The sequence below is a fragment of the Microtus ochrogaster genome, chromosome 24, assembly GCF_000317375.1.
Source record: "Microtus ochrogaster isolate Prairie Vole_2 chromosome 24, MicOch1.0, whole genome shotgun sequence".
NCBI classification, from domain to species: domain Eukaryota; kingdom Metazoa; phylum Chordata; class Mammalia; order Rodentia; family Cricetidae; genus Microtus; species Microtus ochrogaster.
Genome location: NC_022024.1, coordinates 1,661,086 through 1,672,833, shown reverse-complemented (window position 1 = coordinate 1,672,833; position 11,748 = coordinate 1,661,086). Strand labels below are relative to the sequence as shown.

General features: G+C 39.7%; 1 protein-coding gene across 1 annotated transcript in view; it reads left to right on the top strand.

Moving 5' to 3' along the window:
* The window catches only part of Cand1 (cullin associated and neddylation dissociated 1), a 43,075-nt gene that overhangs the window by 6,408 nt on the left and 24,919 nt on the right, over positions 1 to 11,748 (top strand). The window contains exon 2 of the mRNA XM_005357915.3: positions 4,720 to 4,863. Within this exon, the coding sequence (XP_005357972.1) occupies positions 4,720 to 4,863 (144 nt within the window). The remainder of the gene's footprint in view (positions 1 to 4,719; positions 4,864 to 11,748) is intronic.

Sequence of the window (11,748 nt, the reverse complement as noted above, 5' to 3'; positions counted from 1 at the left end):
TGTAGACCAGTCTGGCCTTGAACTCAAATAGAAAGATCCACTTGCCTCTGCCTCCTGAGTGCTGGAGTTAATAGCGTGGACTACTGCATTTTGTTTGTTTTTTAATTTTTTTCAGCCCCTACTTCTGGATAGTAGCAAAGTTGAACTATAGAACATTAATCTGTGATGTTCATGTTCTTATATTTGCTCACTTCTGTTGCTTAAGATTGGAGGCATACCCAGTCAGTACAGTTTGTAGTTAAGATTGGAGGCATACCCAGTCAGTACAGTTTGTAGTTAAGATTGGAGGCATACCCAGTCAGTACAGTTTGTAGTTAAGATTAGAGGCATACCCAGTCAGTACAGTTTGTAGTTAAACCAGGATGACTTCCTTGTCGTGGTGGGGTGAGATGAGTGCTTTAGCCTCTCGATTTTTAAATATATCTCTTCTCATTTTACATCCCGATCCCAGTTCCGCTCCCTCCCCTCTTCCCGCTCCCCCCACCCCCCCATGCATTCCTCAGAGAAGGTAAGGTTTCCCAGAGGGAGTCAGCGGAGTCTGGCAAGTCACTTTGAGACAGGACCAAGGCCTCCTCCCTACATCAGGGCTGAGCAAGGTATCCCTCCATAGAGAATGAGCTCCAAAAAGCGAGTTCAGACATGGAGCCTCTGATGTTAACAGTGGCTGCTCCATAACATTGAGACTCAGCTTCTCACTTAGGTGCCCCCAGCCTTTGCTCTTCCTCACTGACATTGGGTGCCTGGATAATCAGTCAGTCTTAGGTCTCTCTTAGGTCTCTTCTTACTTCTTCTAGCTCTGTCCCTGTCTGTAATCCCTGTCTTTTTCTTTACTCTCTGTTCCTGTATGTAAGATTCTAAAATGCTGTTAATTTTACCCCTTAAATTCAAGTACAAGGAGTTGGCCCTTATTGTTTGTAGCAATTTTTTTTCTGGAAAATTCTCTCAAATCTGAATTAGCAGATATTGAACCCCGAATCATTGATTGCTTTTAAGGAGATTATGAAGTTTGATTCCTGTGATTCCCCTAACTCCTCCATTTTTATTAGTTGATATGTTAATTTGTTTTATGTCTACTTGCATTTAAAAGCACTTTATTTAATATGGTCGATTAGGCATGAGTGAAGCTTATTTAACACGTGTTTTATCCGGAAGGCACGCCGCAGCTCTTTGTATATGGGAATGCTAAACAGTTCTTCAGATTATGCATGGGGCCACGTTAGGCAGCAAAACCATCAGCAGAAAGTGTAAATGTGGACCACAGAGTGCTAAATAACCCCGCCGAGGATTAGTTCCCTGTGGTGTGAGGTTGGAACCAGGAGGCAGAGCCCCACTGCAATAAAGAGTGTGTGTTGGAGGACTCGAATTTGTTATCACCGTGGAGCTGTCGGCAAGTGGTTTCAAAGGGGAAGATTTGAGTTGGGCTTACTCATTTTTTAACAAGTCAGTTGACAGGTATAGGCCTTGAGTAATAAGGACTGACTGTGTTACCCTTGCCCTTTTGTTAGTCACTTAGTCTGCGTTGTCTTTCTTATGCTTTGGTGGTTCTCCTAACGTGCCTCTAGTCCAGCCAACCAATGAGTGACTTTCTGAATGAAGTGTTGTAATGGTTCTCTGGAAGGGAAGTCTAGTCATTTCTCAGCCTAACTCTTCCCCATGTGTATTTGGTAGCTTCCTGGTGGTCCTAATCTAAGTCTGAAGTCTGGTATGGTCTGCTGGACTCATTCATCCCCAGCCCCTGCTTTCCTGGCACCAGCTGTTTCCCCTTCCCAGAATAATTGTGTCTTCTCATCGTGCCACACTTTCCCCTGTTCCTGTTTGCTGGGCATCTTATCAGGGCATTGTGCGTTAGCATGTTAGCATCTGGGGATGGGGTGTCCTGTAGAGGCTAGAATAAGGAATCAGATCCCATGGAAGTAGAGTTAACAGTTGTGAGCTAGGACCCAAACTCTGCTCCTTAGGATTCTTAACTACTTAACCATCTCTCCATCTGCAGTTTTCCTTGATGAGATTTTGCTTTGCTTTGTAGTGTTTATCTCAGGTCATAATTTTCCAAGTACTTCATGAACGAAGCCTTAAAAGTATTCCCTTTACTGGATTGTAATGTAAATTCTGAAACAACGGGATATAGATCTGCTTCAGCTAGTCCTTGTAACCATAGCAGTTTGTAGAATGCCTGGTATGTTGATTTCTCAGGACATGATTAGTGAATACCTGGGACCATTTTCCAGCTCCACTTTAGTCTGCATTTCCATTTTCTGTGGTTAAATTTTTCCCCACTTGGTTTCTGTGCTTCAGCTACACTAAACATCTAGGCAGTCCTTTATTCTGAGCTGCTCTGTGGTTCCCTCCACCGCCCTTACCAAAACAGACAGACAGCTTCCCCGTGGTCTCAGCTAGCAGGCACTTTGCTTGACACTTTGTCTGACGGGATTGTTTGGATCGTCTCAGTAAGTGTTGTTCTGTTCTGTTAAGACAGGAGCTGGAGTACCTTTGTGTAGCCTCAAAGTCTTTTAGCTGAGTCTGACCTTCTGCCTGCACCTCTCAAGTACTGGAATTATATAGGTGTACACACCATGCCAGGGTGCCTTTTAATATTAGAAATTTGTAATAATATATAAATGACAATTTTAAAAGAGATGACTATATTTGCAACTTTAGATGGAACTAATACATTCTTGGAAAAAAATTGGAAGAATGAGATTTGCCTATTTATGTCTGTCCCATTAGATGAGAAAGAACAGACTAAGTGTGTGTGTTGTCTCAGCCTTAGAACTTAGAACAGTAGAATATGCTGAAGAGGCTTCTAAACTACCTTTTCAACTTGCTTGAGGGCAGCATTCAAACTGGCTGAGAAGCTTTCTTCCTTCTGAGAGTATTTATTATACAGGTTTTTATATGGGACTCGAAAGAAACTTCAGAACCGTCTGTTTCAGCCTCACCACGGAGAGGTTATTTTGGGATTATGGAACTTTCATCCAATTTTTCTGATGTTGAAAAATACTGTGGATAAGTTTGCTGGTACTTGTTTCAGCCTTAAAGTTTATTTAGTTGTTAATTACTGGGGTTTTGGATATCAGTATGCTTCTTTATTACATGCTTTTGATGTCAAAGTAGAGGCTGGTTGATCCTTTGCTTGTGTTTAGCTTAGTCTTGCTTTTCTAGCTTAATAGATTAAGATTAAAGAATGTGCCCGTTCTTGTAACAGAACTATCAAACACCTTGTTACTGGGATTGATTATTTTATTGTTTTTTAGCTTAAATTGATTATTGTTACTGGACCTGACAACTGGCATTACATAAACGTTGAGGGATTGTAAACGCTGGAGTATTTAATGTGTTTTATTTAGGGAAATGTGGTTTTTTTTTTTTCCAGTGCTTTGTGTGGTGGTTGGAATAAGGATGGCCCCAATTGGGGTGCCATACTTGAATGCCTAGTCACTGGGGAGCAGAACTGTTTGGAAGGATCTTGAGGATCAGGCCTTGTTTGCTGTGTCACCCTGGGTAGCTTTGGGGCTACAAAAGCCCACTCCAGTCCCGGTCTCCCTTTCTCCTGTGGATCGGGGTCTCAGTCACTGCTTCAGTGCCAGCCTGCATGCCACCATGCTCCCGCTGTGATAAGGGACTCACCCCCGAAACTGTATGCCAGCCCCCAGTTAAATCCTTTTTTTCATAAGAGCTACCTTGGTCATGGTGTCTCTTCATAGGAATGGAACAGTGACTAAGACATCTGTATACCTTCATTAATATATTTCCCCATTTCAGAATATTAATCAAAACTTTGATTTTTATTATTGTTTTAGTTTATAATAGGAGGATCATCAAAAAGTGCCGAATTTATTTCCTATTGCTCAATGTGAACAAAAGTTTTTCTTTAGCAGTTTTATGGAACTTGATAAAAATTGAATTATGTGTTTTTTATCCTGTTTAAAACTGACATTGATGTTAAATGATTATTGGTTCCTAATTATTGGAATTGTCCTTGAAATTACCTTATACTAGTCACGTCCTGAATTAAATTGTCACGCAAGCCATCACCACATAGCTTATTAACCACATTGCTAGATGACTGCTATAGTAGTTTAGTTATTAGAGTTGTGGTTTCAGTTTAAACGCAGATTTTGGCATTTCAGTGTGAAAAAGTATTTCTTTTCAGCTGGGTCTTGTTCAAACAAGAGGGAAAAGACTATTAAGTATTTGTTATTTCAGTTGAACTATTTTAATGGTTGAGAGCCAGGAATTAGGGAAATGTTCATTTGGCTTTTAACAGCTCTTAATGCTTTATTTGCATGGGATCAATCCATATCCAGTGACAGTATTTTAAACAATTTCCTCTTAACCTATATGGAAGAAGGAAATCTAACACTTTTATACTTCTCTTTACTGAATATTCATCCTGTTTATTAAATCTGAGATCAAGTGATAGAGCTGGCCTTTTTTTTTCCAGTCTGTTTGATTTTAAACCTTCTTTTGTCTGTGGTTCAAAAGTTTCTGTATATTTTTGATTTTATGTGTATGAGTGTTTGCCTCATGGGATGAGGAGTTTTGAGATAGGGTTTCTCTGTGTAGCCCTGGCTTTCCTGGAACTCAACTCTGTAGACCAGGCTGGCTTTGAACTCAGAGATCTACCTGCCTCTGCTTTCCAAGTGCTAGCATTAAAGGTATATACTACCACTGCCTGACAAAATTGTTTTGGTTAAGAAGTTTTCCCATTTATACTAGGTTTATGGCTACGAACGATTTGATGACAGAGCTGCAGAAGGATTCCATCAAGCTGGACGATGACAGCGAGAGGAAGGTGGTGAAGATGATCCTGAAGCTGCTGGAAGACAAGAATGGGGAAGTGCAGAACCTGGCTGTCAAGTGGTGAGTTGTGTCTGCTTGCTCACTTGAAAACTGGTACTTAAGTCTGATGCTGCCTTCCTTTTCTAGAAAGTTTCTTTTTAGAATTTTTAGGTTGCTGATAACTGTTGTGATTGCATGTGATTAATTCAGGATATTTCATTATAGACTCTTAACTCGTTAGTGTAGACTTTCATGGGATTATACAACTTTCATGGGAAGTGCATAGAAAGAACTCAAGAAACTCTGCTTTTTGTGTGACTGTTGCCTATTTTTGTTTTGTTTTGATTTGTTGGTCTGCATTTGAAAGTTCTACTCTAGTTGAGGTGAAAAACAAAACTTAAATCTTAGAAAGTTACAGCCCTAAAGACTGCATGTGCATGCCTGATGTCACAGGAGGCAGACTAGCAAGAGTTAGTTAGAGAGCTCCTTTCTCACAAAAGGGAGGGGAAGTAAAAGGCAGACAGTGAAAACCAGAGTGAGGTTGATGTGATCATGTGATTACAAGAATCTGCTTGATTGAAATTGCAGGAATTCCAGTTGTCTTTTAGTGTGCCTCCAATAAGCACTTCTTACTAGTTAGGATCTTGGCAGTTGTATTTATTATTCTTAGAGGATAGAATTTGAGTTCTCAGTAAATTATTTTGAACCAATTTAAGCCTTGCATGTAAGGCTGAAGCAAGGGGGTCTCCAGACTCAAGGCCTACTGTTAGTAAGGCCTGGCTCGGAATAACAAGTGGAATGAGAGCTAGAAGAAGGGCTCAGTGGGTGAGGGTCTGCTGAGCATGCGTGGAGGTTTGCTGAGATGTGTAATATCCTCCCTTCTTCCTCAGTGCCACGAGCGAAAAACAAGTTAGTAAGTCAGCTTGATCTGTGGGTGCTAAATCTTAGACACTAATGGATAAAAGAAGGCAGTTTCATCTATGAAATTCTGTGTCATTGTGTACATCGGTCAGTATCAGTTTACAGCTTTGTCCCATTACTACCTTACTGGATTTATATAAATCTTTCAAGCTAGTTTTCACCTCGTCATTTAGATTCCTGTCCATAAGAAAAACCTGTAAAAGATTAGAATTTCTATCATTGGTTGACATAGGAATTTCTAGAAAGACTTGGAGTGCAGGTTTACTTAACCCTGAGACCTTTACAAGTTTAAAATAAAACAGGTCTGTACCAAGTGCTTTATCCTTGGCAGTGTGGCTCAGCAGGTAAAGGCACTTGCTGCCAAGTCTGAAGATTTGAATGCAATCTCCAGATCCCACATAGTAGAAAGGGAAAAGGAATTCCCACCATTTATCCCCCGACTTTCTTACATGTACTCCTCTGAACATGATGACAGAGTATTTAAAGTGGTATGAAACATGCGAATATTGTATAGGAATCTTTTGACCTTTTTATTTGTTTTGTTTTTAGAAACAGGGTTTCACTGTGTATCTCTAGCTGTTCTAGAACTCTCTCTGTAGACCATGCTGGCCTCAAACTGGGGATCTGCCTGCCTCTGCCTCCTGAGTGCTGGGAATCTTTGGCTCTTTTAATGATCTCTTTTGTGTTTGCATTTATAATTAAAGAGATTGGGGGCTAAAGATACAGCTTGGTTTTAGAGTTCTTGCTTAGCATATGTGTTGATTCCTAGCACTGTTAACAAAATGGGGAGGAAACTTTCTGTTATATTCCAAAAGGACTTAGGATACAAGCAGATAGGACTGCTCAGTTAGCTTTTCTAGTGCAGTGATAAATCACTAGCCAAAGGCAACTTAAGAAGGATTTTATTTCATGTTATAGGTTATAGTCCACCATGGGGCAAAGCCAAAACAGGAACTCAAGCAAGGCAGGGGTCTGAAGTCTGAAGCAGAAACTGCAGACAAAACCACTTTACTGGGTTTCTCTCGGGGTTACATTCAGCTGCTTTTCTTACTCAGCCCAGGCCACCATGGACTGGGCCCTTCGAATCAATTGACAATCAAGAAAATACCACGATATACCTACCCACTGGCCAGTCTGATGAAGGCAGTTCTTCTGTTGAGATTCCTTCTTTATTCTGTCTAGTTCACAAGATCAGCCATCTTTGCAAGGATAAAAATCATGGTCATGACTAAATAATAATAACTGATTCTCGAGGGAAAATGGCTTATACAAAAATGACTAAATTCTTGTGAAGAAATCAAAAAATTATCAAAGAATTTGATTGCCACTTCGCAAAAAAAGGTTGAAAAATCTTCCACAAATCCCTGTGAAACCTGAAAGAGTAGATAGTTCTAGTACCATTATGAAGTGCATCTGAGAACATGGCAGACTTAAACCAATTATTCTGATCACTAGTAAAACAAGCTGACTAAAGGTAACACCTTTCCAGAGGTCAGACTGCACTTAAATATTTAAACTAAAACGTGTTACTATCGTAAGGGCGATGCCCCCTCGAATGTGAGAATGAACAGTAGAATATTGTATGCTCACTTAGGTTCTACTGGTGTTAACTGGTCAGAAGGAAAAACATGTATCTTGTTAATTGGGAAGACATTATTAGGATTCCACATTGGCTTGTGGCTACTTAGAATTACAAATGAAAGCATGCCTTCCCTTAAGCAGCATCAGACTCATTGTCAGTACTGTGAAAATAGACCACAGAGGCCTTATTCCCTCTTGACAGAATTCGCTGTCTGTTTCAGTAAGACATTTACAAGTCCAGGAATTGATGGGTTCTTCTTGTTCAGAGGATCTAGCTGGGAAGCTCAGCTATTTCTATATCTCTGACTGGAAGACTCAGTCCTTCTCTGTTTGCGGAAGTTGCCCTTTTCGGCCAAGCCTTAGAAGCTTTGGGAGGGACACACCCCTTGCTAGCCAGATTAGGCAAATCAGCCTTGGCTGGTTTGGGACAGTGGAGTGACCCTTAACATCTGATAGGTTCTTAACGTTGAAAGTCAAAACAGCTCAGGTAATGAGTACAAGGTACACTCACACTCACAGACTAAGCCTGTGCTTTCTTCTGAGGGAATGAACCACTATAACACAAGGAAAAGAGTGTCTTTAGAAGAATCTAAAAAAAAAGTATTCAGAAAAGAAGAATTCAGTGAGGTAGCAAGATGTATACTGTACACAGTGAGTGCCTTTTCTGTTCTTATAAAACCAGCTTTATGAAGGGCAGAGACGGGAAGATCATTCATTAGCTACACAGTAAGTTTGAGGCCAGCCTGGCTACTTGAGACTATCTCAAAAACAAAAATAAACAAAGGGATTATACATAATAGTTTTTGCTGATGTTTATTATAATTTACTTCAAATGTATCCTTTTATTGTGTATCATTTATAATAAATTTTAAAGTTAAAAGCTTAAAAAAATTAAAAAAAAGAAAAAAAGAAAAAAACCGTTTATAGTCTGGAAGAAGATAACCTGCTTATTCCAGTGTCCAAAGGACAAGAAGTGTTAAGGTGGTGACCTTGAACAGAGCCCGTTAGGACTTACAGAAGGTTACACTCTGCTTCCCAAACCTAAGGAAGAGAAGGACCTAAGTGATAGTGTTGTTGCAGGTGCTAATCCTGTGTCAGTGTCAGCCATGTGGGATGGGGCTGGGAGAGAGGCGGGCAGGTGAATTCTTTTCTTGTACTTGTCAGTTTCAGCCATTCCAATTTCCAGTTGATGTTGACGGTATTAATTTATATTAAGCACTGTTGCAGTGTTTTTCTTTTTTCCATATAATGAATTAGTTTATTTCCTACTATTCTTTCAAGACAACATTTTATAAGAATACGAATGTGTTAGAAGGAGCTGGAGAAATTGTTTAATCATTAAGAACACTGGCTCCTCTTTCAAAGGGCACAGGTTCGATTCCTAGCACCTACGCGGTGGTACATAACCTTCTCTAACTCCAGTTTCAGGGGCTCCGACACCTTCTGCCCTCCATGGTACATGCATGCAGGCCAAGCACCCATACAGAGTGTAATAGAATATTAACGGGGCCACTGTTTGCCTCCCTGAACATAAAATGTCTGTGTTGAAATTGGGGTGCTAAATGTCGGCATTCTGAGTCACGTGATCGGTTCATGTAGCTAGATTTTTCATCAATCCTCAGCTCACAGATAATAAGACAGAAACTTACTGTTAACTATGAATTCTCAGCTTATAGCTTGGGCTTGTTTCTACGAAGTTCTTTTAACTTAAATTAACCCCTATCTTCTACATTTTTTTACGTGACTCGGTTGCCATTACTTTATAAAGCCCACGCTGCTTGCTCAGTGTCCATGGTGTCTTCTCTCAACTCCCTCTTCTTCCCAGCATTCTCTGTCCAGAAGTCCCTGCTGTATTTCCTGCCTAGCTCTTGGCTGTCTACCTTTTAATGAAACCAATCACAGTGATGTATCTTCAACAGTGTAAAGGAATATCCCACAAGTCCATTGAGTCTGATTCCCCCTGATGCTTTTGGAAAGCCTACATTTATTCTGCAGTGTTTCTTTCTTTGATCCATGTCCATACCTCAGAATACCAGAAACAGGTTAAAATAAATAAATCTTAAAAAAAAAGAAAGAAAGAACAAAGAATATAGGTGTTAGAATGGGTTCAAAGTCTAGCTTCACTTCCTGATTCTGGAACCGACTGCTGAAGTTGAAGGTTTAGCATTCTCGGTTCTCTCTGTGGGAGTGTGGGCCGTATTTGGAAACTTAATGAGACTCTTTAGGAGGTGAATTTTTATGGTGGAAAATAGGGAGCTATTGGTTTTATTTTGATACATTTATGAAAGAAATGTTAATTGATAACAAAGAAAAGACATCACCTGTGTGGTTAGAAGATGTCCAAGTGGAGTGTCCTTTGGAAAGTAAAGTTATGGGTTATTTTACACTGCAAGAAGAAAAGGGAAAAAAGAAGGCTCTTAATCACAGAGGTAGCAAAGCTTCCTGTCCTTAGGAAGCAAGGTGGAAAAGGAGAAGTAGCTCAAGACATGGGAGTCATAAATGAGTCACATGTTCTGGCCAGTAGTAGAATTGTTCACTACATATTCCTACATCTGTGAATTGCTTCTTTGGGTATGCCTGTACGAGACCAGATAATAGTCTCTAACACCCGTGCACCTCTTGTAGCTGGTCTTCATGGTCATTTTAGTATCATTTGTTCAGGGTTTCTCAAGTGTGTATAGATCCGTTTTTCAAAAAAAGTAAAGGGGTTATTTTATTTTACAATATAGAATACACTAATTAGAAAGGAAAGCCGTCATATCAAACTTGGACAGGCCAAGCCAACCAGAGCGCCCGGAGAAGGCATGAGAATCCAAGACCCACGAGTTTACCCATTCAGGAGTCCCATAAAAGAACGAAACTGAAAGTTGTAGTATATATGCAACAGACCTGCTTCAGTCTCTGAGTTCATGATCTTTGTCTCATTCTAGGAGCTGTTTCGTCCTAAGTTTCCGTACCATTTGGCCAGAGTGTGGCTATTTATTTAGTTATAGACTTTTTCCAGCTTTTAGAATTGGGTTTATCTTTATTATCAAGTTGTAGGATTTTTAAAGTATATTTTTTATTCTTTTTTTTTTAATTTTAAAACAATCTTATTTTATGTACCAATCCCAATTCCCCATCTCTCCCGTCCTAAAATATATTTTTATATCAATCCATTTATGCATTTATTTTGTAAATATCTTTTAATTTGGTATTTGGTTGTTAATTTTAATTTTTGAGTTTATTTTGATTTAACTTATAAAGTATCTGTTTTGCGGCTATTGTTCAGGTCCTAAGAAATATTTGATTTGGTTTACAAAGATTTTCTCCCATTTGCAGTTTTTGTTTTTATTCTTAGATCTATGATCTGTGTGGAACTGATTTTGTGGAAAGTATAAGGTTGGAGCTGTTCACTTCTTCCCATATGGTTGGGCAGCTGTTGCAAGCTCTGTGTGTTGAAAAGACCTTCCTTTCCCCCACTGAACTGAATTTAGAATTTACCTGGCATCTTTGAAAAAAAAAAAAAATGAATGGAGTACAAAAGTGTGTGTTTTAGTCTCTGTGCTCTGTCGGCCCATCAATCCTTACAGCAGTGTTGTCTTGTTAGATTGTCATTGTTCGGGAACTTTCCACCCTGGTCCTGCTAAAATTTTAGACCATATGAGTCTAAATTGAGTGGGGGAGCTACTATGCCCACCAAGCAGCATCTCTCTGCCCATTCTCACTGTTGGCCAATACGCCTCTGCTTTCCATGTGTCCCTATGATACCTCCTGAGGGCAAAGCTTCCCCTTTGGTGCTGTGGTGTATAGGAAGTCTGGGTTAACCTAACTCACTTTGGCTGGCTTAATTTTTTCCCCTTTCTTGAGACTGTATTGTTGCTTTAAAAGCCCTTATTATTTTAATCACTGTCAATTTCTGTGTTTAAAATAATTATGCCGAAGCTGGAGGAATGTCTGAGAAGAGCCCATGTGAGCCAGTTTCTCATATCTGTTAGTTACATGAATTTGTGTTAAATCCTTGGAGTTTTGTACCTAACAGTCACTTCAGTGGTGAATCTGTTGAAATCCTCATTATTAAGTGGGGCTATTTGTTGTGGGAGACTGCTTGGCCACTTGTTCATTTCCTGGCTGCCCAGATTCCTGAAATAACCACACAGAAACTATTAATTAAATCACTGCTTTGCCCATTAGCTCTAGCTTCTTCTTATTGGCTAACTTTTCCATCTTAATTTAAACCATTTCGATTAATCTGTGTATTGCCACAAGGCTTACCGGGTAAAGTTGTGGCTTCTCCTCACTCTGCCTTTTTCCTCCCAGCATTCATTTTAGTTTTCCCAGCCTAGCTCTATTCTCCCCTGCTATAGGTCCAAAGCAGTTTCTTTATTCATTAATGGTAATCACAGCATACAGAGGGGACTCCCACATCACCTCCCCTTTTCTGTTTAAATAAAAAAGAATATTTTAATTTTAACATAGTAAAAT